This window comes from Podarcis raffonei, chromosome 2 (assembly GCF_027172205.1).
Source record: "Podarcis raffonei isolate rPodRaf1 chromosome 2, rPodRaf1.pri, whole genome shotgun sequence".
Lineage (NCBI taxonomy): Eukaryota > Metazoa > Chordata > Lepidosauria > Squamata > Lacertidae > Podarcis > Podarcis raffonei.
Window position 1 is genome coordinate 82,050,376 of NC_070603.1, and position 27,582 is coordinate 82,077,957.

Sequence of the window (27,582 nt, forward strand, 5' to 3'; positions counted from 1 at the left end):
AGTTCATAGAAGTCTGCTCAAAATGGCACCTAAGGACTGCAACCTGGGTAGCCTGCACATGAGAAGCTGGAACCAGAAAAAACAAGCTTCCAGGTGTTAAGGGGTTACACTGGAGCATTCTTGGTGCATTGTCTTTATGGTTCTGAAGCTAGAAAGAACTAATAAGCATAACCATGGAGGAAAACGCAAGAGCGAAAGGATGAAAAGTGTAGAAGTCTGAGCAAAAGCAATTATATGATTTCATGCCAATAGAGGAGATCATTTGTGTTGGATAGGTTGGCCCCCCCAAGAAGAATACAGGCCCGGGGTGTGTGTTGAGCCCGGGGAACTCCCCGCTACAGTGTGCAACAATTGTGCCTCCCCACTCTGGCTTGGAGCGGCTAGGAGCCTGCCTACACACTCCCTGGACCACTCCTCTGCTGCTCTGGGTGGCTGGGTGTGGCATGCAGGCTCCTCTGCAAGGGCACAAGGGACACAGGAATGCCAATATTTGCCAAAGAGCGCAAGGGACAGGGGGCACCTATACAGCTCCTTGCCAAGGGCGCAATGGAGTTTAAATACACCTCTGGTGGCAATATCCCTTCCACATAATTTCTGAAATACCTCCTACTCTTCTTTTTCTCTCAGATCAGTGCCAGTATCTGTAGCTCACCGTTTGAAACATAGGGCATTGTTGTGTTTGCCTCCCAGGTGTTCTTTTCTCTTGCCTTTCTCCTTCTCCACAACCTCATAGGACCTCTTCCTCAGCACAGAAGAAAGCTCCAGCTGAAGAGGGATTACTGGCTGAGCGCAGATAATAGACTGCCTCACAACTGTTGCCATGCCAACGGCATGTAATAATACGTTGAAGCTTAAGCTGTGTACTTCCAGCCGGATCCTCTGGGACCTCCAAATAAGTGTGTATAAAACTGCTGTCTTGTAGGTACATATAATAGTGAGTCAGACACCATTGGTCCATCTCTCTCAGTATTGTCCACATTGACCGGCAATGGAGATCCAGGAAGGCAGGGTTCTTTCTCTGCCCTACCTGGAGATGGAATCCAGGATGTTCCGTGGGCAATTAAAAAGCGCCATTTGCCACAGTACTTGTTCATCACTCTGGGGTCTTTGTACTCAGTGGCCTGAACACCAGGAGCAGATCTGCAAGCCTAATACTATGCTGATTCAGACATGTCCTAACATAGAATCATAGAATGGTAGAGTAGGAAGGGACCCTGAGAGACATCTAGTCTAACCCCTTCTAATGCAGGAATCTCATGTAGATCATACATGACAGATGGCCATCCAACCTCTGCTTAAAATTCTCCAGGGAAGGATAATCTCTCATGGGAGTCTGTTCCACTGTCAAACAGCTCTTACTGTCAGAAAGTTATTCCTGATGTTTAATTGAAACCTCCTTTCTTGTAACTTTAATCCCTTGGTTTAAGTCCTAGCCTCCAGAACAGGAGAAAACAACCTTGCTCCATCTTCCATGTGACAGCCCTTTTGATATTTGAAAATGGCTATCATACATTCTCTCAGTCTTCTCTTTTCCAGGCTAAACATACTCAACTCCCTCATCTGTTCCTCATAAGGCTTGGTTTCCAGACCCTTGATCATCTTGGTCCCCCTTCTCTGTATATGTCCCAGCTTGTCAGTATCCTTAAATTGCCTAGAACTGGACATAGTACTCTAGGTGTGGTTTGACCAAGGCAGGCTAGAGTGGGAATATTACTTCCCTTGATTGGGACACTATACTTCGGTTGTTTTCAAAGAGTTGCCTCTCTGTAGTACAGATGGGGACGTTCAGGCCTGCAGGTCATATGTGGCCTCTAGTTGATGCTTTGGATCCAGCTTGTTCCTTGTTCCTGCTCCCCATGCAGCATTTAAGCTTAGGAAAAAGGATATTCGTGTCGATAGAAGTTTATTTCTGAGCGTAATTGCTGCTTAAGCTGAGTGGTGGTGGTTTGCAGCCCACAAAGATGAGGGTTAGAGTATAGGCTCTGTCTACAAATGCATTGTGAATCTATCTAAAAGGTGCACCTAATTCTACATCTCATTAAGAAGAAAACCACCCACAATTTCATCTGTTATCTGTTGCTGATCATTTTAACAGCAGATTGATCTGCTGCAAAAGCATAACTTTCCATTCCTACTTTCGTGGCCCTAAGCCTCAAAAACTAAAAAGAAGGTAGAGTGCTGTTGTGCTCAAGTCTAGCTTGAAGGCTTCCCATAGGCATCTGGTTGACCTCTGTGAGAACACGATGCAGGCTTAGATGGGTCAATGGCTTGATCGAGCAAGCTCATCTTCTTATCTCTCCAGTATACAGGGACTGGAGAACAGAAGATACGACTGCTGATAAATTGATATTTATAGGGCCTTTTGAAATCATTGCAGTAGATACTGCTTTCTATTCCCAGCTAGTGAGATAGTGGGATGTGGCCTTCTGTATAGTCTTGCTCCCTCTCATTGTTTTCCACCAGCGACTTAGAACAACTTTATTCTTTTGAACTTCAGTTAATTGTTTCTCTCACGCCCTATGGGCTTTTACTGTTTGCAATTGATTTGATTCCTAATTTGCTTGCATTTATGCTTGCATTTCATTTGTGTTTGTTCTTGATTGTTGCTTTTTAACATTTAACTGCTGTTGAGTCTTTGTATTTGTATTTGTATTTTATTGTTATTTTTTCCAATTTTATTTTTAACTGCTGGATGCTACCTCAGGTGCCTTAAAGTGTAAATGAGATATTAAATATATTAATAAATACTAGTAGAAGCAACACTACCAAACATAGTGATTATTTGCAGGATGTTTTATACACCATAAAACCATTTCACAAAAAGACTCAAAGGCCAAGAAAGAGTTGTCAGGCTTTCAGATTTAGCATTAGACAATAACTGGAAAAGAAAGAAAAAGAGGATAACAAGAGCTCCAGTGCTAAAACACACATATAGAGGAGTAAGCCTCACTAAACCCAGTGGGACTTACTTCTGAGGAAACATGCAGAGCGCTCTACTCTAAGTCAATAAAAATTACATATATTGAATTGTGTTCTACTGTGGAGAAACTTTGCCGCATCTTGAAGAGGAAGCAGGGGCAACAGTAGAAACTTCTAGATCAGTTTCATCCGCTTGATTGGAAGCACATGGATTTTTTCCACACAGGAGACACCTAACGAGACAATCGCGGAACTGGAAAGGAAAAGTACAAATTTACTTTTGGCTCATGCCACATTTGATTATACGTCATTCATGTACACAAACACATATATATATGTGTTTGTGTGTGTGTACTGCTGTGAGACACGTAAAGACTGTATCCAACATTGCAGATCTACGGGTAGAAGGGGCTGCCATGTGCATAATTAAATTTCCTCTTCTTTCCCTGTTCCTTTCTGCCGCTCCTCCCCTTGCATCCTTGAATATCAGCTCTGGAGGGATGGGGGAAACCCTCTGAAGCAGATTTTGGGGAGGTTGGGGGGGGGAGAAGTGGGAATGGAACCCCACTGGCACAGCATTGGATAAAGCCCAGTATGTTTGGTATGTAACAACCCGTCGCATACAACTTGGGTTGCCACTGTGAAACCCTGGCCCTGCTCCTATGCCTTAAACAGCAGCCTGAGGCATGGAGGGTCAGTGCCCAGTGCAGCGGAAACAGTTGTGCTCCCCAAAATCTGCCTCTGAGATAAGGACAGGAGGCATTGAGACAAAAAGGATGAAGGAAACGTTCAGAAGAGGTAATTGATTTATGGGGGCGGAGGTGGGAAGAGAAAACCACAAGTTTTAAAAACAAACCAGAGCAAAAAGCAAAATTGATTTGGGATTTAGCACATAGTTTTTGCATGCCAGCAGTTTAGAAAACAGATTCTTCCTGCATATTAACAGCTAGAATAGGGTATTTTCCCTCTTTCTCTAAAGTAGGGTTTTTTCCACCTGTGGCTTCATAGGGGTCCATTAAATGGCTGCAAAAAATAAAGCCACCTCCTCCATGTCATAAAACAAATTGTATGCAAAATCTTGTGCCTCTATATATATGCATTTTTCTAGGGAGGGGGTTCCATAGCTTTCATCAGATTCTCAATGGGGTCAGTGATCCCGAAAATAACCACTGCTCTAAAGACAACATATTATTATGCATGCTATGACATAAATTTCTAAGCAATAAGTATTTATCTTCTTTAAGTATGTATGTATGTCAAAAAACTCATTTACTATTAAAATGATATTTAAGTTTAAATCCAGCACAGATTTAGGCATGCTTAAGACCATTGTATTCTATGGGCTTAGTGCTTCCTAGCTCTGTTGCGTTTTTTAATTTGTTATTAATATATGGGGACGTGGGTGGCGCTGTGAGTAAAACCTTGCTGATCGTATGGTCGGCGGTTCGAATCCCCGCGGTGAGCTCCCGTCTTTCGGTCCCAGCTCCTGGCCACCTAGCAGTTCGAAAGCACCCCTAAGTGCAAGTAGATAAATAGGTACCGCTTTATAGCGGGAAGGTAAACGGCGTTTCCGTGTGCTGCGCTGGTGCTGGTTCGCTAGAGCAGCTTCGTCACGCTGGCCATGTGACCTGGAAGTGTCTCCGGACAGCGCTGGCCCCCGGCCTCTTAAGTGAGATGGGCGCACAACCCTAGAGTCGGACACGACTGGCCTGTACAGGCAGGGGTACCTTTACCTTTACCTTAATATAAGCACATTAAGCATTCATACTATTTTTATGCACTGATGAACGTTTCAAAGGCATTTTTTATGCTATAATAGATTAGGATCTTATTTTGTGTAACTGGGCAAAAAATCCTGAGTTGATATAATTGTTACTGAAACAAGTGCATGAAGAAAACAGAAAAAGCATCCTTGATAAATCATTATAATAAGAATTCATTTAGCCACAAGGTGGCAGCATAGAAAATAATTCTGCACATACAGCAGGCAGCTTTAAGGCAATCCTGGGACAAACCCACCAGAGCATTATGCTATATTCTTTGTGCACAAGAATGTTTTGTATTGCTCGATTTACTTCCTGACTAGTGAACAGACAGCAATGTGTGTTTGATCTGTTGTGCAACCTAAAAAGCAGGTCAAGCACATACAAAATTCTTGGTTAGAGAACATTTCCCTTTTTGCAATGTGTACCATCCCTGTGAGCCTGCTAGGAAAGCTGGCATGCCTGAATAGATATAAAAGCAATGTAAGCAATTTTATTTACTTGGGAAAGTCCAGACCTGCAGATAGATGATTTGTGGTATAGTATACTCTACATACATGCGGGGCGGGGGTTAAGATCAGGGCAGCGGATTTTATTTTGCAGTGTAGTTCAGAAGAGAGAGCAGAGGGATTTGGAAGTAAAATTCACAGGGTGGTGGATTTTTTTTTTAAAAAAAGACTCCCAATGGATGTTGAGCATATACAATATTTATACTTTGATTTTCATGCTCCACAGATCATATTGAGTTTAAACTCACCTGCTTGTTCATAAAAATGTAGATGACTGGATTATAGAACGTGCTGCTTTTCGCCAGGTACATAGGAATGGTGGCTATAATAGGATTAATGTAGATTTGAGGATTACCCACAACTACCAGGGCAAAAGTTGCGTAAGGAAGCCAGCAAATCAAGAATGCCATCACCATGACTATCACCATCCGTGACACTTGAGCTTCCGCTTTCGTTGTTGAGCCTCGTTGAGCTACTCCAACTTTAGCAACCTAGTTAAAAATAGCACATTCAATACCTATCAAAAATAGGACATACATCAGTGTAATTACATTTCATTGCACATAAAAGAAAAGGATGACAGTTCATGTGGAAGTGCTTAAGAATGTTTTATTCTGCATGCCAGCAGGAAGTTCAGGTCAGCCTTTACAGAGCAAGTTTATTTTGGGAAAGAGAGAACAGGAGGCTTTTGTAATAATCTGCTAATTTGCAAATATCCAGTCTGAACAGGTCTTGAGGGATGCAGAAGCAAGTGTATGGATACTGGCAATCTGACATGTAAAGGTGACAGTGGCATCCATGGTCTGAGCTGATATGATGTCTTAGAACAGGAATAGTTAATGTGGTCCCCTCCAGCCATTATAGACTACAACTCCCATCATTCCTGACCGTTGGCCAAGCTGGTAGGGACTGATAGGAGCTGATCAGCATCTAGAGGGTAGCACATTGGGTACCCTTGATTCAGTCTGTCTGCCTCCAAATGTTCGCAACTGTGTAGTCTTATGAGTTCACCTAAAAGACATTTGGCTGCAAAAGCTGGGAACAGGAGGAGCTGTGAGAACAAGGTTGGGAGGCCAAAGATTGGAAAGCGCAGTGAAAAATAAGTTCCAGGAGGTAGGGAAGAAATGAGAAATCCAGAGTGACCAAAGTTTTCTCTTAAACATAGCATATGATGGAAAAAGGCACGCCAGAGGAAATGCAATTTGCCAAGATACAGGAATGCTACAGGGTCTGGCCTGAACGCTCTAATGTGGCAGCGAGGAAAGCAGTAAAGGCACGGACCAAACTCCATTACTACACGGAAACTGGCCGTGTGATGGACAGATAAATTCCTTGTAGGCCTGTTTTTGTTTTTTCATCTGAGCAGACTTTAAAGAAGTGCTTCATATGTTATACACAGAAGGTTTGCTTGATAAATGTGAGGGGAAATATCTGTTTTGGAGTTTAGTTAAGAGGGTGAATTTAAAACAAATTGTAAACACTTTTCAAAGCCAGGAATGTGAGAAGCTGCCTTAGACCAAGTCAGAACATTGTTCCATCTAGCTGAGGAGAGCCAACACGGACTGGCAGTGACTCTCCAGGGTTTCAGGCAAGAACCTTTCCCCATCCGACTTGAAGCCACAGAAGACTGAACCTACAACCTTTTGAAAATTGGAACTAGCACTGAAAACACCTTCCAAATACAATGCAGTAATCTGTCTCATAGCCAGTTCCCCTGCTAACCTGTGGTGTGGGTTTCTGTTCAGCAAATCTGTGCTTGCTTCAGTAGCAGACTGGCAGCCAGAGCAAATCCCACAAACAAGGTGTTGTAATATGTTGCCACTGGTTTGCCACCACAAGCAACCCAACTACCACATTATGCACCAGCTGCAAGGATAGCTCCACATAGAGCACATTGCACTAATACACATTTGAGGACTAGAGGACACCTGTGCTTCCAGTGACAGTGATGGATCTAGGAGCACCTAACATTATCTTATATTGCACACATTAATGTGTGTGTGCACGCAGCCCTTGTGAGTGGCAAAAGCAGCCCCAATGCTATGTGTGAATCTGAATCACAGATAAATCGTTAATGAAATTATGCTTTGGTATGGAAAATATGTAAGATATGAGCACCCATGCTTAGTGAAGTCTAAGCACACCAGTTTAACATTTGCCTAAATTCAGATTCCATGTGCTCCGATTCCTTGAATGATGACGGTATGCAACATAAAGTAGCTGATATTGACCCAGTTTTTTTTTTTTAATGTAGCTCAAGCCCTTGGGCCAGATTGTCTTTTGAATGAGTCAGTACATTTTAATTCTGGAATTTTTTTTAATGGTGCTAAAACACTTTTAAGGTCAGCAAATTAAGCAAAACATAATACGAAATGCAGCACTACCTGGCGCAGAGTCCATAGTAGATATCCATAGGAAACCAAGATGGCAGCGAACGGAATTGTAAAGCAGAATAGAAAGTAGCAGACAATATAGGAAACATTAATAGGGTCACTGTTGTACCAGTCCGGAGCACAGGAGGTCATGACGCCTTCCATCTGGTATCCTCCCCAACCAAAAAGAGGGGGAGTGTTCCAAACGAGAGACCAGACCCAGGACGCAGCAACTCCAATCATGGCTTTCCTGGTGGTAAAAGTAAGTGTTCCCATAGGCTTGCCGATCACAATCGCGCGGTCTATAGCTATCACTGCTATGGTGCATAAAGCCACAATGCCTGCAATTGAAGTGAAAATATGTTATTCATTCCTTTTAATATTAAGAATATTACACAAACTGTATGACAACTGGTACTTTTGAATTTCTGAAGAGCCTCGATGCATTCAAATCCTTACCTTTCTAGGGTGCCAGCATGAGGAATTTGCAACATTCTGCTGTAGCTTTGAATTACATCCTCCACAGGAAATCTTCCTTCCCTTGACAACATTACTTTCAACTAGTATCTCCTGGATCAGGGATGGGGAACCTGTGTGGCCCTCCAAGTGCTGTTGTACCACAGCTCCAATCACCCCCTGACCATTGGCCATTGACTTGTGCTAGTGGGAGTTTGGGGTCAAGCAACATTTGGAAGGTCACAGGTTCCACACTCCAATATCATCACCTGATTCTTCTACTTCTTATTTATTAAAATTGTCCATTGCTTTATCTTGCCCAAGGCAACCCAAATCAATTTGCAAGCAAGCAAACAAAAGCCACATAGGTACCATATTTTTCGCTCTATAACACGCACCCGACCATAACACGCACGTAGTTTTTAGAGAAGGAAAATCCGTAGGCATGCCACCCGTAGGCATTCCCTCCATAACACGCACAGACATTTCCCCTTACTTTCTAGGAGGAAAAAAGTGAGTGTTATGGTGCAAAAAATATGGTATATTAAAACCAGGGAGGAAATACATTGAAAACATCTCCCCACCTCTCTCACTTCTAAAAGGCCATGGAAAAGGGACAAAGGCCTGGTTATAGAGGGATGTTTTTGGCTGCCATCTAAAGATGTATAATAATGGCACCAGGCAAGCCACCCTGGGGAGAGCATTCCACACAAAGCATTCCACACCCATTCCACATTCCTCTTGGTCCTTGACGTATTGAACTCCTGAGCTATTTAAGGCTTTATCATTCTAAACTAGCACTTTGAATTGGGCCGGGAAACTAGTTGGCAGACAGTGCAATTGGGCCAGGATCGGTGCTACAACCTGGCCACTGAATTCTGCTGTCTTTAAAGGCAGTCCCATGCATAGCATGTTGAAGTAATCTAACTTAGGAGTTACCAGAACTCAGAAACAGACTAAGTGCTAATATATGCAACATTCAGGAAATTTAGCTTGGTCACATTTAATTTTAAATGGAGTTGCCCCACTTCCAAAGTTAAGTAGATTAGTTAAAAGAGAGAGCCAGGGAAGTTAGATTTCTTCAGCAAGCTTGATAGTTATTTAAAAATCATTAATATAGACACAGAGATAAAATGTATATAGCAAATTTAGAAAGGTACCAATAATTCCAATGAGATACAAGTATGCTTAACAAGCAGAGTCCAGAAAGCTATAAAAGGCAAAAAGGGCATCTGTAAAAGAGAAAGTTTTGCCAAAATGAGAAGAACTAAAAGTAGTACAAACTCTGGCAAAACAAATATAAATTAGCAATATGGCCAAAACAATTTTTCCAAAGAGCATACTGGTGGTAAACAATTATAGCAGTTTTAAAATTTTATAGTAATTTAAAATATGACATTCTAGAACTATCCGTTAAAAGCCATTGGGTCTTGTCATTTGTCAGATTACAAATTAACACCGAACAAGTCAAATTCTGTGTGAAGGATTATTAGGAAAGGAGTTGAAAATAAAATCACCAATATAATATTGCCATATAAAAATGTATGGTACCACCCCATTGGAATACTGCATACAGTTATGACACTGTAGCTGAAGAAGGAAGTTCTAGAGCAAGAAAAGGAGCAGAAAACTCTCAACGCTGCAAGGTTAAAGCATTTGGAGCTCTTTTAGTGTAGAGAAGAGGTATGCTAAGTCTGAACAGGAAGGAAGTTTTAAAATTCTGTATAGTGTGGAAAAAGTGGAAGAGAAAAACTTTTATCCGTCACCCATAAGAGTAGAACTTGGGATCACTTGCTTTAATAGTTTGCCACTTTATTCAGAACAACAACAACAACAACAACAACAACATAATAATAATAATCATTCATCATCAACACACAACAGAATATTTGAAGAGAGCCACTGGTTAGATCACTGTGCATGGGGCTTTGCCTTTGCTTTTGTACAGTTTGATTTCATACCATGGGGTGGGGGTGAGATACAGGTTACCCAACATCATTTTGATTTTAGAAGACCAGCTCCACATCTGTCAAACTTGGCCTGCGTGGAATGGGAGAGATAAGGATCTGGCCTGCTGGATGGACCCAGTTCCCCACCCCTGCTTTTAAAGCAGACTCATATATAATATCAGCTTCATTCACTAAATGAGTGCATGCATGCCCCCTTCACCCTGACTTTTCCATCTTGAGCAGAAATGTCTAAGGGGGCTTCTAAGCTCATTCAGGAAGCATGCCTGCCCAGAGTTATGAAGAACCTTCACATTGGGATATGGTGGTCACTTCTAGACCAACCTGTTTATTGAGCATCAATTTGTAAGTGGAACCTGGTGGAAGAAGGAAGATAGGGAGGTGGGGCCTGATTGAGGGCAGACTGAGGTTTTTGGGACAGTGATCCATTCACCCTAAATAACGAGCCTCCACTGCTGAAATAACACAGCAAGTTGTGGTTGAACAAAATATGGTACTCCTCCTAGAGGAAGAGATGGGAGACTGCACATTTTCCTCACACTGTTAAAGATGGCTCATCTATGGGCCAATAAATGCTAGTTCCTGGGGTAGGGAGTGGAGAAACATCAGAGCAGAGCTGTTGCCTTCATGTTTGGCTATTGACCTTCCTGGGGAAATCTGGCTAGCCAGAGTGAAACAGGCTACATGCACTTTAGGATTGTTCCTATCAAGATGCCGGCTTTAGGAAACTATCCTCAGAGATTTGTAATTGTGCTGTGTTCAGTGTTTTTATTTGCCCACTTTTATTTTATTGATAAATACTGGCTTCACTCCTTAGTCAGATATAAAGCTTTGTATTCCAAGCAAATAACTGCAGCTAGTAAAGTCTAATTTCTTATTGATACTTCATCTCAGTTCAACTGTCATCTCTTAATGCACCAGGAAGAAAAGTGTTGAAAACAGTGCAATTTTCATTCACCAGTAAGTGCTATAAAAATTAGAGTTCTCTAAGGACAGCCCATATGAAGTTGAGCTCCTAGGCTGAACAATGGGATGCAAGTAAAAGAACTGATGAGATTATAAAATGTCTTGTTAAGCCACCCCATGAATACTGAGCCACGTTTTAATTACTGCATCATAAAAATAGACAGTGTGGCAAGCTTAGAAATGGCAATGAAGATTGATTTTTTAGAGAAAGGATGCTGGGTGCATATAAAAAGGAAATGTGCATTGTGGGGGATAGATGAGGAAAAAAGTAGTTTTGTTGTAATGTACATAAAATGCTGTATGGATTTAAAAGTGAGCTGGGTCCCTCTAAATAGGCAGTTTGCAGGCATCCTATATGCCTGTTTTATATTGAAACCCCATTCACTCATTCTCTCCCCACTCCCACCCCTTAAATATCATTGCAGCAGAGGGGGAGAAGGAATGACCCTATTAGTCTCTTCCCCCCCCTTCAGGTTTTCTGCAACCTCCTCCATCCCAGTGTTTGGGACTGAATGTCTGCAGCAGGGGTCTGCTGTACTCAGACTGGCTCCCCATGCAAAACCTGGAAGAGCAGGGCTCTACATCCTGAATGGAGCCTACTTGGATAGAGCAGGCTCCCTGCTGGAAATATACAGCCCTGAAATGGAGAAGCCATGGAGACTATAACTTTGTTTCTCTGTGCAGCTACCCTGTGTGACACCCTGCAAGAACTACAGTTTAGGGCAGCTTCCTAACAATGAAATATTCTCAAGCCTTTAGACTGGTCTCATCTACCCAAACCGGCCATTGGGCACTCCTACAAAGGAAGCTGTGTAGAAGGATTTTCTGTTTAAGCTGGTTGTCTGCCTGAGCAACAATGGATTTCCTAGCTATGAGGCATTTGGAAGAGTTCTTTGGCTTGGCTTGGGCTCCCTGCTCCGACTCCTTTGCACAATCCTGGCTCCCTATTCCTGTGCTCTGACAGCTGCATACAGCTCAGCCCTGGCAGTGTCGGAATCTGGGAGAACGCCAGCCATGTAAAGTGGCATAGCCTAAACTAGGCTTCCTCAACTGCAGCCCTCCAGATGTTTTTGGCTTAAAACTCCCATGATCCCTAGCTAGCAGGACCAGTGGTCAGGGATGATGGGAATTGTAGTCTCAAAACATCTGGAGGGCCAAGGTTGAGGAAACCTGGCCTAAACACAGATTTACTACCACAGTGTAAAGTAGGCCACTGTGACTGGCCCAAGTCACCCAATGACCTTGTCCACTCCAAGCTCAATGCTACACAACACTACACTGGTATAAACCGGGCACAAAGACAGATGGTATAGTCAAGAATAATACACTTGGCCTAAGCAATATAGGGCTTTCTGTCAAACCAGCTCCTAGAAATAAACTCAAAATAAAGTATATGATGAAAAGCACTCTGACTTTTAATAGTTGTCAAGAACAGCCCTACAGAGAATGTGTTGTATTGAAATCCAATGTGGTGCAGTGGTGAGAGTGTTGGACTAAAACGTGGGAGACCAAGGTTCATACCCCCCACTCAGCCATGAAGCTCACTGGGGGACTTTGGACCAGTCACTGCCTCTCAGTCTAATCTACCCGTTGTGAGGATTAATTGGGGATGGGGGAAACAATGTACGCCACTTTGAGCTCCTTGGGAGAAACGGTGGGATATACATAAATGCAATAAATGAAATTGGGGGGGGTGGAGTTGTCTAGGATCGACATTGCAGAAGTGCAAATGATGCCCACTAGGGTCAGTTGCACATTTCTATTTGCAGAGACAACCTTGTATTATTAATCTTTTTTATGTGGTGGAGGGGGGTGATTTTAGAAAGCTTCACAGGGATCAATATACCCCTAATGTAAATGACAGCTTAGTACAAGAGAGGGAAGGACAACATGTCTGATTTTAATACAGTGGTACCTCGGGTTACATATGCTTCAGGTTACATACGCTTCAAGTTACAGACTCTGCTAACCCAGAAATAGTGCTTCAGGTTAAGAACTTTGCTTCAGGATGAGAACAGAAATCGGGCTCCGGTGGCGCAGCGGCAGCAGGAGGTCCCATTAGCAAAAGTGGTGCTTCAGGTTAAGAACAGTTTTAGGTTAAGAACGGACCTCTGAAACGAATTAAGTACTTAACCCGAGGTACCACTGTATAATATGAGGACAGTATATAAGGGCCTTTTGTGGAACATTATATAAATAAGTAGTTTGGCTTCTACGGTTCTCGCCTCCTCTCCCATTCTGTACGTGTGCATAATAGTGGTTTGGAAGTGAGGGTTGTTCAGTTTGCATTCTCGGGCAAAAGAGAAACTTGATATGTACCACCCAAAGCATTTTGGGCACACCAAGAGCTATTAACAAATGTAGCAGCATTACTGAACTATATGGGAAGAAACTATTCTTGATGTTATAATATTATGCCATTTATGGTGGACAGCTGAAGCTTCAATTGCTGCTTAACTTTTTAAAATAGCAATACAAAAGGGCCTGGGAACAGCATGGGACCTCATTGGTGGCTTGGGAATGCAGTTGAAGTGGCTTGGACTTTACGTGGGCAATCCTGTGAAGCCCCTAACTTCATTCTTGGACGGTGCCCCATTCTTCCATTCCACTAGAGTTCCTTCCTGTTATATTTCTCCTGGCTTGCCCCCTTTCCCCCCCCTCTAGTTTTGTCCTTGTTTTTAAAAGTGGTCCTCCCCCTTCGTTTCAAAGTAGTTTCTGAACAATTGGAAGGGGAAATGTTTTATTTAATTGATTTTTAATAAATAAGTAAATCTGGTTGTATGGCTTGGTGGGAAAGAGCAAATTGATAGATTTCTGCTCTCTCTCTCTCTCTCTCTCTCTCTCTCTGTGTGTGTGTGTGTGTGTGTGTGTGTATGTAGAGGAAATGAATTTCCTTCTCTGGCTTTCTTGAATAGTAGCTATATTAGTTTTACATGTGTTACATGTGCTTTAACTGAAAAAAACAACAACCAAACCATGCCACCAGAAAACTTGGAGGAGCTTACACCTGAAAAGACCTGCATAGGATTGGGAATTCTAATATGAGAGAGCCATGGTGAAAACCGGAGAATGGTGATCTCTATAGGTTAATCCAGGACACGTTTGTCTCGCTGTGCTCATCAAAGATCCTGGCTCCACCTACCGCGGGAATGTGACCCTTAACAGAAAAAGGTTGCCAGCCTTTGCACTTTGTAGCCCAGGCAGATGGGTGGCATATAAATAAATTATTATTCTTATTATTAGCCATCATTCGAGTGCCTGGCCCTCTGGGGGTTTGCTGGTACACAGTGCATCCATGAAAGAAGGTTAAGAAAGAACAGGGAGTTAGATTCCGTGGTGGGCCCTCATTCTGAAGCCCTAGCACTTGGGAATCATGCCTCTGTTTTCAGAGGGAGTTTACAAGGCTAACTTCATTTCATAATCTTCACTGAAGAAATAGGCTCTTTAGAAATGCTTTGTTAGAACAACTCCCTCCCCATGTTTGGGTCACTGCACTTCCATCCAAGAGAGTGACACCTCATGCTTTCACATGTCAGGAGCTTTAAAAAAAAACATTTTGAGCATCACTCACTATAAAAACCCATTTCTTTTCTGAAACACACTGAAGTTGCTATTTTTGATTTGCTTGCCTGGAGCCAAATTTCTGTCGCAACTGTTCTCAAGAAATGCTTCTCTATTGTGAAAAAACTCTTTTATATGTTGACAAACCCTTGATTTTTTATTTATTTTTTAGCAATAGCCCTTGGTATTGCAACAACTAACAGTATATGTGCTTTCTAGGCTGGCAATTATTTCAGCTGAGTTCTTTGGCAAAGGGCATAGAATTTTTGACAGTGTAGTAGATGACATTTCATCTCAGGAAAATGTTTTTTAGAAGGAATGCAGCATTTTAAAAACATGCCAGTATCTTAATTAGTAAAGATTTAACATAAAAATGTGAACATGTATGCTTGAACATGTATGTTTCCTAAGCATATTCTGTTGTCTTGTCAATTAAAGCCTAAGTTAGATTATGAATGTTTCATTGCTTTGTTTTGCCATTGTTAAGTGCATGTAGTATGAGCCAGGAAGTCCCTGGATCAAATCTTAGCAATGGACTCACTTAGGGGTCTCTATTATTATCCTCAGCAAAAAACCCCATTCCATGAAACATAAGGATAATAACAGAGGCGTAGCGGGTGGCGCTGTGGGTTAAACCACAGAGCCTAGGACTTGCCAGTCAGAAGGTCGGCGGTTCGAATCCCCACGACAGGGTGAGCTCCTGCTGTCGGTCCCAGCTCCTGCCAACCTAGCAGTTCGAAAGCACGTCAAAGTGCAAGTAGATAAATAGGTACCGCTCTGGTGGGAAGGTAAATGGCATTTCCGTGTGCTGCTCTGGTTCGCCAGAAGCAGCTTAGTCCCTTTTCTGCAGCCCTAGTGCTAGGTTGTTAATACTCCAAGACATAATAAATAGTTTGTAAAATAATTGCCATACACAAGACACATAAAGACAAAGGTTTTTTTCTATTTGATAGGTGGTGCACACAGAGAAGCAATGGAGGCTTATTTAACTTCCTAGAGTTAAATACCAACCGATTGAATGGCAAACAGAGGCAATATTTTAGGGCAGAGGTTCAGGGCACCCCCACAGGAGAATCAGCAGGAGGGCTCCCAAATGCAGCACATTTAGAAGTGACATTACCACCAAAGACTATTTAAAATTACCTAACTGCATTACTGATAGCAAAGTCAGAGACAAAGGTCCAATTTGCTCCATTTCCGCCCCCTGATTTTGCACCTATGCAAAGCTAAGAGAGATGTAATTTTATTTTTAAGCCATAACTCTACCTGCTAAAAATATCGTGATAAAAAAATATGCATGATATTAAAACAAACACATATTAAAACTGTAAGCATATTTTCTGCAATAGGGAGAAAAATAAATAAGAGACCAGCATTGTTGAAATGCTAGCACAGCTAGGAGTCTTACAGAAATCTGTTGCTCTTCCTACCATGCAAAGACAATTTAGTTGCTTGTGCTAACTTTGAACATTCTAACTTATGATGCAACAAATCAGTTTTAGACAAGTACTCACCAAAAAATGCCATAGAAAAGCCTTCGGTGACACAGCCAACTCTACCCAGGTTGTAATAGCCAACAGCATTTGTTTCTACATTCAGAGTTCCTCCCAACAAGGCTGCTCCAAGGTCTGCTATGGCTAAATTGACCAGGGAATAGTTAATTGGCTGACGAAGCTGTCTGTACTTAATAGTTACTGCAATAACAGTTGTATTCAGAATTACTGATAAAGTGCAAGATATTGCCATGATAATTGCAATTATAGTGTAACCAATACGAGGCATCAAGACCACTCTTCCTGTGCTGACATTCACTGACAAGGGATTGGTGTCCAGAGAATCCATTTGTTGTTAAGACACCAAGCTGAGATAAAATACTATTTGAGCTTTTTTGCGTTGCGCTACCTGTCAGTCTCCAGTCATTCTTTTCTCTAGATGACTATGAAACCCCTTCTCGTTTGATGTTTCAAGAAATACAAGGCATGGCATTCCATGGATTACACAACATTTAAAGCAAATCCTTAGATCCGGATTTCTTTGATCATAATTCTCCCCTCATCATTCATTTTCTAATTAATCTAGCACTACACTCATCATAATTACTGCAGCAGAGAAATATGTCTTGCACAGAACTTTTTATTTTTCCTAAGGCAGTGGAGTGCATAATTCATTTTAAGAATGAACCTGTGCAATCTAAATGCATTTGGGAAAGCAGTTTCCTTAATAGGAATAATCAATTATGGTTTTTCCCTCCCTGACATGCTGAGTGAATCTTTCCACCTGGGTTCCCCATGTCAACTGGAAAGTCAGAATGAAAGAGGACAGAACGGAGATTATAGACCTTTCCGTTTCATTCCCTAAACTCTCTCTTCACTCTCTCTGCAGATGGTACCCCTGACAACATAAATTGGCTCGGAATTTATTTACTCTCAGAAAAGAACCTCAGTATACTAGTGAAGGCCTTGACAAGCAAACAGCTTCTGCTGTGGATTTGCCATAGCACAAAACCATCACTTTTCAACATGTGTGTGCTTTTCTCTACTAAGCATACAAACGCAGGCAAAAATGTGTTCTTTCTTTGGTCACCTTTTAACACCTTTAACATACTTTGGACATGTCCCTAGTCCATGCATAAAATCCCCCACAGGCTTATGATTGGTAAGTATATCTTGTTATGAGTTGGGTACGGTAAAGGTAAAGGGACCCCTGACCATTAGGTCCAGTCGTGACCGACTCTGGGGTTGCGGCGCTCATCTCGCTTTATTGGCTGAGGGAGCCGGCGTACAGCTTCTGGGTCATGTGGCCAGCATGACTAAGCCACTTCTGGCGAACCAGAGCAGCGCACGGAAACGCCGTTTACCTTCCCACTGGAGTGGTGCCTATTTATCTACTTGCACTTTGACGTGCTTTCAAACTGCTAGGTTGGCAGGAGCTGGGACTGAGCAACGGGAGCTCACCCCGTCGCGGGGATTCGAACCGCCGACCTTCTGATTGGCAAGCCCAAGAGGCTCAGTGGTTTAACCCACAGCGCCACCCGCGTCCCCAATGAGTTGGGTAGGGGGGGGCAAAAGTGGGCTCTGTGTGAGACCCTTCTAACCCCTGTTTCCAGCAACTGTTAAAAAAAATAAGCCAGGCTAGGTTCCTGTGTTGAGGTGATAGCCTGGGTGATGGGCCAGCTCTCGGTTAGTTGGAAGGAAAAGCCAGTGTTTAGAACTGAGTTGCGGTGATGTGAACTAGAAGAAAAGCAGCAAGCTGGAGGGAGAATCAGAGCAACGAGAACAATGTTTGATTTCTGTTTGAATGCAAGGCTGTCGCTATGAAAGAAACAATACCCTTTTGGAGTGTTAATGCTGTGAACCCCTCCGTTGCTGGCTCAGGTTGTATATATGCATAAATAAACAATATAAGGACGCTGCAGTCTCCAGTGTGCCTCATTTCCAAAAGGAAACACAAAACCTGGGAAAGACCTGCAACCCCTGGAATTTTGCACCATTCAGAGATTGTGGTGGTGTGCAACGCTATATTTGAAGCTGTCATTTATTGCATGCAAAATACACTTGCAGTTTCCAAAGTTTTCCATCAGCATTTATCAATTCCTTCTGCTACAATTCATCGCCATCAATGAAATAGTAATGCGTGTTATGGTTAGGGCATCCTCTTCCCCTCGGGTTACAGGCTCAAAGAAGTTTGGAGCTTTTTAATTTTCCCACCCTTAGACAAGATTATTCACACAAGCAGTGGAGTTTTCCTCCCAATCTTGATATCTGAGCCTGAGGGTATTTGTGAGATTTTCAGATTAACCCTATAATTCCTAATGGACAAACAAGAAAGATATGTACATGTATCTAACAGGGGAAGGGGAATGCATTGATATAGTGTGTTTGGCGTCGGCCCTTGAACCAGCTCATGGGAACTGCAGTTTGTTAAGTGTGTTGGGAATTATAGTTCTGTGTTGTGTAAACTACAGTTCCCATGAGTCTCGGGGGGTGCTTTAAATTTATGGTGTGTACACAGCCTCATTCTGCCTAATGGTAGAGCTGGGCCTGCTCAAACCACTAACCTCTCCTATCTATTTGAATTACAGAAATCAGAACAAACAGAAATTAAACAGGATATTGCTAAAGTCACCAGCAAGATTCAAACTTTTGTCTTTCCATATTTAGGTACAGTTTGGAGCTTATAAACTGCAGGTTGAAACCGGTAAGTAGGAGCCAAGGAAGACTTGACTTTACAGCTTTTGTGTAGGTCAACCAGGCAAATTTTATACCAACTCCTCTTTTCAGATTGTAATAATAATAATAATAATAATAATAATAATAATAATAATAATAATTTATTATTTATACCCCGCCCATCTGGCTGGGCCTCCCCAGCCACTCTGGGCGGCTTCCATAGAAACCAAAAATACAGAAAAATATCACACGTTAAAAACTTCCCTGAACAGGGCTGCCTTAAGATGTCTTCTGAATGTCAGGTAGTTGTTTATCGCTTTGACATCTGCTGGAAGGGCGTTCCACAGGGTGGGCGTCACTACCGAGAAGGCCCTCTGCCTGGTTCCCTGTAGCTTTGCTTCTCGCAATGAGGGAACCGCCAGAAGGCCCTCGGTGCTGGACCTCAGCGTCCGGGCAGAATGATGGGGGTGGAGACGCTCCTTCAGGTATACTGGACCGAGGCCGTTTAGGGCTTTAAAGGTCAGCACCAACACTTTGAATTGTGCTCGGAAACGTACTGGGAGCCAATGTAGGTCTTTCAAGACCGGTGTTATATGGTCTCGGCGGCCGCCCCCAGTCACCAGTCTAGCTGCCGCATTCTGGATTAGTTGTAGTTTCCGAGTCACCTTCAAAGGTAGCCCCACGTAGAGTGCATTGCAGTAGTCCAAGCGGGAGATAACCAGAGCATGCACCACTCTGGCGAGACAGTCTGCAGGCAGATAGGGTCTCAGCCTACGTACCAGATGGAGCTGGTAAACAGCTGCCCTGGACACAGATTTGACCTGTGCCTCCATGGACAGCTGTGAGTCCAAAATGACTCCCAGGCTGCGCACCTGGTCCTTCAGGGGCACAGTTACCCCATTCAGGACCAGGGAATCCTCCACACCTGCCCGCCTCCTGTCCCCCCAAAACAGTACTTCTGTCTTGTCAGGATTGAACCTCAATCTGTTAGCCGCCATCCATCCTCCAACCGCCTCCAGACACTCACACAGGACGTTCACCCCCCTCACTGGTTCTGATTTAAAAGAGAGGTAGAGCTGGGTATCATACGCATACTGATGAACACCCAGCCCAAACCTCCTGATGATCTCTCCCAGCGGCTGCATGTAAATGTTGAAAAGCATGGGGGAGAGGACAGAACCCTGAGGCACCCCACAAGTGAGAGCCCAGGGGTCTGAACACTCATCCCCCACCACCACTTTCTGAACACGGCCCAGGAGGAAGGAGCATAACATGAAAACTGTACATAACATGAAAACAGTTGAGGATAGGACACAAAAACCTTTCATAGTGACACAAACAGTAGCCCACCCTTGAACCTCTCCAATAACTGGAAAGTTTTTAGTTACTTGAAGAGCATAGCTGTCACTGCACCCTTAATGTTATGAATAAAGTTGCTGCTTCAGGATTTTCAGGGGCACTGAACTGATTGTTCTTCAGCAGGCCTAATATTGCAATTAATATCATTATGTTAATATCACATGCTAATGCACTGGGTCGTTAATTGTAACACTGTCAGCATGTTCTTGCTAATGCATTTACCTTAGTTAAAGACGTTAATACTTAGCAGTGTATTTGCATATGTTATGTGTGTTAAATAGAAGAGCTCTTTCATGCTGGGGTGGGTGGGGGGAAGTATTGTGGAAGTTAAGAACAGAGGCAAAATTATCATTAACATAATCCCCTGATTGTGCTCTTGGAAAGGAAAGGGAGTGCACTGTTGCTGTTACTCTAGGTAGGCATGGTGTTTTGTAAATTTGTAACAAGCTGGTCTCAAATGCTTATTTTATCCCCAGATATGTAGATTGAAGAAGAGTTCTGCACAACATGGAAACTCACAACGTAAATCAGCCTTCTTCAGCCAGTTTTGGGCTCCAACTCCTGTCAGCCTCAGCCAGCACGGTCAATATTTCAGGATGATGGGAGGGCAGAGGAATGGAAAAAGCTGTGTTAGGTGCTGAACAACAAAAACTCTACAGAGTTTTTGACTGAAACCAAGTATTATGCTTTATCAGAGTAACCATAGAGCTATAACCTTCATTGAGTGTGTTTAAATAAAATTCCAGATTTGTTTACAAAGCACCTCATCATTGCTTTGATTCTCTGCCTAAGAGAGAAGTGGTCACAAGTTTTCCCTTCACATTATTAAAATTCATTGATGCTAGTTACAAGAAAACACTACCACATACAGATAATATCAGGTCTCTCAAGTGTTAGGGAATGTCTAAATTTCAAAAAAACTCACATTACCTCAGTCCCATCTTTATTGAGAGAGGTTACCACACAAGGAGTTCCACACAGCCTCAAATTCACTCCTGTTTCCCTTTTTGTTCAGTGACTACTTTGATATCTAAGCACATATGCGCAGTGCATTAAAATGGCAGTGGTAAGCAGAGGTTAGGGGAGCAGTGCACAGGGGGCGGCAGCTGTGGTTGTGGGACTTGGGAGTTTTGTGAACATGTTCATGGATTTGGATCTGAGACTTGGAGCAGGTTGATTCAGGTCTGACTTGAAGCTGCATGCAAACAGCCTTAATGAACATTTGTAATGTTATTGGGGGAATGCCCTTCTGCTTCTGTTGCTCTGACAGTGACATTTGGGAACTGTCATCAAGCTTGCCTAATAACAGCCATTCTTCATTGTTAATGAACATCCTGCTTTGCAAGGAAAAAAGAACTTGGGGAGTATCCTGGCTGATGCTCTTTCATTGTCAGTCATTGTACAAATCCCTAAAGTCTTACCAACATAACTTGAGGCTACAGAAGCTGTTCTTTCTGTGTCAAAACTCCTCTTTTTAATATTGTTGTGACAGCTAACTAGCTGGTACCTGTTTAATAAGGTAAAACAGGACATTGAATATATAAGTTGCCTTTAACACTTTTATCTGTCTATCTACTCTATCTATTGTTTAAAAGGACAAATTGTTGTCAGGTATATGCAATATATTTATATGGTATTTGACTGGTCACAGTGCTATCAGAATTAATTTTAAAATGTATACTAAGTTATACTTTGAACAATTGGTTTCTTTTACATTTTAAAATAACTATATTTATTGATTCTCATAAAATTATATCTGCCTCTAAAAATAAAGAACCAATAAAGTGTAGTGATTAGGGTTTGGGACTTAGGTCCCAGGGGCCTCCTGGGTGCATTCAGGATAGATGTCACACATGTTCAATCTAACCTTACAGAACTGGTGTCAGGAAAAAATGGGGAACACCCTATTATTTCATCCTGAGCTCCTCAGAGGAAAGTGGGTTATATTAATGTGAGAAATGCTATCAAGAAGTTTTCTTCTGGTTTCTGCATTCTGTTATACCAGGAGTGGTAAACAGGATCCCGTTGGTGTTAACAGACAAAGAACCAGCTCATCCTCCATGAGGCGTTTTGATAGGTGGGCAGGACTGTCTTGCTCATATTGCAGTTATTTCAAATTGTTTCCTAGGCCTTTGGAGCCATTGTACTTATTGCTCATTTGAGATATTATCAGCAACTGTGGGCAGAATTCTGTGGGAAAGTGACAGACAAATAAACAGATGAGGATTATGAAGATAGGGCAACAGGTGATTCAAATATAAAGCTGCAGCTGCAAAGGAAGAATTAGGAGCATGCTCTAAATGTGCTCCCTGTTATTGCTTTGCAGGCCTGGTGTGGTTTCAGTGGGGGAACTGGGGGCACAACAACAGAGAAAAAAATGCACAAAGAAAGCACTGGCTGGAAAGGTAAAGGACCCCTGGACGGTTAAGTCCAGTCAAAGGCGACTATGGGGTTGTGGTGCTCATTTCACTTTCCGGCCAATGGAGCCAACATTTGTCCACGTACAGCTTTCCAGGTCATGTGGCCCACATGACTAAACCATTTTTGGTGCAATGGAACACTATGACAGAAACCAGAGCGCACAGAAACGCCATTAATCTTCCCGTCGCAGCACTACCTATTTATCTACTTGCACTGGTGTGCTTTCAAATTGCTAGGTTGGCAGGAGCTGAGACAGAGCAACGGGAGCTCACTCCGTTACTGGGATTTGAACCGCCGACCTTCCAATCAGCAAGCCCAAGAGGCTCAGTGGTTTAGACCACAGCACCACCCGCATACCTCCACTGGCTGAAAAGGAAGAATTGGGAGTGCACTTAGAGCACACTCTCAGTTTCTACTGTGGAATTTTTAGGCCATGGCTTCACCAGTCTGGTGACTCATACATCATGTGATAGAGAGGTAGATGTTACCTTCCCACTCAAAACCACTATGCCAACCAAAGGGGGAGGACTGGTGGGCCAAATTAGGCCTGCAGACTGGAGGTTCCCCACTGCTCTTATATGTGCTGGGAGAGGCCCAAACTTGACATGGCTTGGGTGTTCTGTGACCGGAGGAGCTCTCTGCATTTTTGTCTCTTAAAAAGCAGCCCCTGGAGGAGGTAGGGCTGATTTGGGTTGGGGCCACAGCAAGCAGAGGAGTCTAATGCTCTGCCCCCACACTGAAGGCCCAGTCCAAGCTGCCCCTTTCAAGACTGATGTTAGCTATGGAGGGGAAAGCACCAAAAAGGAGACTGTAAGTTGTCTCCTCTATAGCTAACAGTAGCTTTAGGATGGCGATTTAAGTCAAGGGTCTGGCATGGAAGCAAAAGATAATTACCCCCCACTTCCTTGTTGTATTGCAGCCCTTAAGTCTCCCAGTGACTGCTTCTTAAGAAAGACTTGGCAGGAGACAGCTTGAGGAAAAATCTAACATGGATATGATGGCCAAATAAGCACAGAACTTGCTTTTAAATGTGTTCAAAGCATCAGTTGATTCCAAAGGATCTGATGGAGGAACATAGGAAGCTGCCTTATGCTGAGGCTGGCCATCTCGCTCCCTGCACTGTCTGCACTGAACAGCAGCGACTCTCCAGGATTTCAGACAGGAGCTTATTTGAAGACGCCCAGTTCTGAACCCAGGATAAAGCATTGCCCAATTGTTTCCAATAAGGGGTGTCAGGCAACTAAACAAAAGCTAAGTGGGGTCCTGTATTGTTTCAGATGGTGCGAGTGAAACAGCTTCTACTTGGGCAATGGACTTCCCCCATCTCCTCCCTCCTATTTGCGCCATCCACAAATCTGCTCAGAAGGGTTGGGGAAAACTCCCCCCAGACAGATTTAGGGTGTGTGCAGGGGGAGAGGGGGAGAATGTTCCACTGTGCAAGGAAAAGCTCTTGTGCTGACACAATGTTCACCTCAGCGCTATCTTGAATGCAACCCAAGATTAAAAAAATACTGAAGCCTGGATCAGCCAGATTTTTAGCTGTACTGGGTGGTGGGAACAAACTGTGTTTTAGTTGAAATACTGAGAGATCTTTAATTATGGAAACACAAATATAGGGTACAATCCTACTTTAATTAAAGACTATTTTAATAGGATTTTTGCATGTGGCATTTCAGACATAATACACAATTCTCCAGAGAGGCACTGTTCCTAAACAATTGCTATGAATTTCAGTGTGGTTTGCATTCAGGAATGCATCTCATGGGTCAACTGGGCAGTTGGATTCAGTAATGAGTGGGGTTACACACACACACACACACACACACACACACACACACGTGTGCAGTTTCCATACTCTTTTACTTGAATTTCTAGCTATGAAAACAGAAAGCTTGTCTCCTCTTGGTCTGTGCCTGCTAACAAAAATGAATTCTGTGATGTGACAGTGTCAGCTAGTTTTGCGCTTTCATGTATTCGCTCAAAAGAAATGCATACTTTTTGATGTTGTTCTACTTACGTCTCATCAAAGGTTTCATGGCAGCTGCATTTCATGGTTCTCTACAAAACCACCTGCAAAACATCCGTCATCTGAAAGTGATATTCTAAAGAGTGCCTCATAGACTCCAATCTGCAGGTTGCTGAATGGCACTAAATTGAAAACGGCCTTATTCTAAAGGAAATAGATGCCGTCAATCCTTTAAGAATATCAAAAGCTGCAGTACAACACAACACAGAGAATATAATGGATTTCTAGAGAAGCAGCTGGAAAGTTGCAGTGCTGGTGTAATTTGTTGAATTCTAGCAGTGCACAATGGGGACCTTACAAATTTCCCTATAGGAAGGCTTTGACTTGGAGCATTTGCTTCAGTGTTATTTTAGACATGTGATAGCAAGGACCAAAGAGATGTGGGTCATTCATAATGGAACTCTTATACTGACAACTAACTTGACCACAGTTGACCAGCATTGGTAACCTCCAGTTGGTTTGGGGATGTAGTCCTTGAAGGCTGTAGCTAGTGCAGAAAGCAGTGGTTAGGGTGTGTGTGTGTGTGTGTGTGTGTGTGTACGCGCGCTTGCGCAAATTACCACCACCATGTGGCATCTTTTTGTGGCATTTGACTGACTGCCAATCAAGGTCAAAATTTTGGTACTAGCATCTACAGTATGCAGTTAAGGACTAGGTTCATCGAGAGAGCACCTTATCTCTTATACACCCAATAGGTTACTGCGTTCTGCAAAATAGTTTCTCCTTTGAGTTCCCAAAACATCAGAAGCCTGCTCCACAATAACTCCAAACAGGGATTTCAGTGTGGCTTCCCCTGTTGTATCTCCACTTAGATATGACGGGTGCCCACAACGCCAGATTTAGGGCAGTGTGGGTGGTTCCCCTGCACAGTTGGATGAAAAGGTGCTAATTTGGAATTGTATTTATTTTATTTTATTTTGACAATGTAATAATCATAAATAAAGAAGAATAAACATGTGCACCTTGCAAGGTATCCCCCTCAATCTGTAGTATGTTGTGGGTCCTGATTGGGAGCTCTAATATTCCAAAGAAGAGAGGTTGTGCTAAAAGGTTAATATATTAATATTTTGTTTCAAATAACTGTCCTTTTTTAAGTGCCTGCCGAAAGGCAAATACTAGATTTGACAGAGCTGCACATATTTCATGGAACTGTGGCAAAAGAAGATTGATTTGAAAAACCGTTCCTCTCTCCATCATGTTACCAAATAAGGAATAAGTCCTGCCACCTGCTCAGATTTAAGTAAAATGAAAGAGGATCTATCTTAAAATGAAAAGTGACTAACCTTTTTTTTTTTTTAAATTAAAACTCCTGATCTGAAAACATGACAATTGCTGGCACAGAATGTAAAGTACCCTGATAAAAAGTCATTTTGTTTCGCTGCAAAGTTGGCACCACAAACTGGTATAATAGCACTGATGGGAATTACAAGTGGAAACCTTTGAAGATGTTCATCGTGAGCATTTAAAGATGGCACAGCTGATCAAAGAAGCTGCTGTTGCTCCTGCTGTAGTTGCCAGAGCTTTCCAGCCACTTGCCCTGTTGCTGGGAAAACTTCTCTAAGAAGCCATAAAGCAACTTGATAAGCACTGTCCCATGCAGTCTCTCTCTCTCTCTCTCTCTCTCTCTCTCTCTCTCTCTCTCTCTCTCTGTGTGTGTGTGTATTTATAGCCAGATATTTATAGACAGAGTGTATACATTGTAGATTTAGATGCCGAAAAGCAAGTATTGAACTATTAGCTCCTGGCTGCCCTAAGACTAAAACACACATTTTGCCAATTCTAGCATTTTCAACCCTATGTCCAGTACACATGTGCAAGCAAAAAGGATCCAGCTGAATTTATGTATTTCTGCCCTGATGCTGTTTTCCTTTTGTTTAGTGGACAAAGGAAGACAGCATTGAACAGAAATGTAAATATTCAATTTGAGCTTTTTAATTAGTATGTGCATACTTAATAAGGGCAGTGTGCTTAGGCTCTTCTGCAGCTAAAACAGGATAATGCTTAATTCTTTATTGAATTTAATGCTATAGCTTTGTCCTTCAACAACTGTAAAATAGGAATGAAATAACAGAATAAGAAAATGTATCTGAGGCTGAGAAGAATACAAATGTGTCTCCTTATCAAGAAAGAATATCACTGAGAGTGTGGGATGTGGGGTAGAGTGAAATTCATCAATATTTCTCTCAGAATGGATAGTAAACACTCAGGTATAGATTAGAAATCCTTTTTCAGTCAGATTCACTGTTGTATTTCTTCTGCTTTTCCACTAGGTGACACCATACTACATGATAAATTGAACTAAACTCCATTTGACTACATAGAGCATCTGTAATCTTTAGAAGTAAGGAAATGGTGTGAATATTAATGTACATTTTGCTTAATACTCTTCTGCTGTAAATTATGCATAATGGAGTCAATAAACTTTGGCTTAAAGAGAGCTTAAGTATGCTAGCCAGTCTCTTTGTCTCACTCTGCTCCTCAGAAGAAATAAAGTTCTTTGACACTATTTAAGAACCACATTTAGGCTACCTGGACTTTTCCTCACTTCATTGCTGGGTCAATAAGTCTTCTGTCATATTGTGGAGCTCAAAGTCTTTTTCTCCTGATGCTATAAACCTGGCCCAATACAGATTGAGCATTGTTTGGTAGTGACTGTTATTCCTTCTCCACAACATACAATTTCTCTTAACTGCCAATTTGTAATCTCCATTGTTAGTTCTAATCATTGTTACTTTGAAACAGAGATAAGCAGGACTGGCCCAAGACATTTTTTCTGCCTGAAGCAAAAGACAAAAAGCCACCTCCTTCCTATTCCACAGACAAAAGCTGACCAGACTAGCAACTGAATCATACTTCAACCCTGTCAATGTGACAATATTCTGCAGCTGAGGGTGGTAGGGTATCTTCGGGGTCCCAGGGCGGACCATGTGGCACACTCAGCTCTATCCAGTTCCCACCCTTCAGCACCAGCCACCTGAGGCAGCTGCCTCACTCTACCTAATGATAGAACCAGCTCTGGTGACAAGACAACACTTAATTACTTCACATTCACACAACAATGCAGTCTCCCTGTATACTTTATCTACATTTGCAA

The 27,582-nt window shown here is 42.5% G+C and overlaps 1 protein-coding gene across 1 annotated transcript; it reads right to left on the bottom strand.

Annotated features, from left to right (window-relative positions):
* Positions 1-2,756: 2,756 nt before the first annotated feature.
* On the bottom strand, positions 2,757-16,355 carry LOC128409612 (parapinopsin-like). The gene is made up of 4 exons (XM_053380184.1): positions 16,028-16,355; positions 7,576-7,904; positions 5,440-5,682; positions 2,757-3,172 (listed from the first exon to the last, which is right to left on the bottom strand). The coding sequence occupies exons 1-4, from the start codon at positions 16,353-16,355 to the stop codon at positions 3,035-3,037; spliced, it is 1,038 nt and encodes a 345-aa protein (XP_053236159.1). The 3' UTR covers positions 2,757-3,034.
* Between the last annotated feature and the right edge of the window lie 11,227 nt (positions 16,356-27,582).

Bases quoted from the DNA above. Each gene is read 5' to 3' on its own strand.
- LOC128409612 (XM_053380184.1), bottom strand. From the start codon at position 16,355: ATGGATTCTCTGGACACCAATCCCTTGTCAGTGAATGTCAGCACAGGA. The intron at 5,683-7,575 runs GTAGTGCTGCAT...ATTTTTAACTAG, and splicing joins TACTATGGACTCTGCGCCAG to GTTGCTAAAGTTGGAGTAGC. The intron at 3,173-5,439 runs GTGAGTTTAAAC...TTTCCTTTCCAG, and splicing joins ACATTTTTATGAACAAGCAG to TTCCGCGATTGTCTCGTTAG.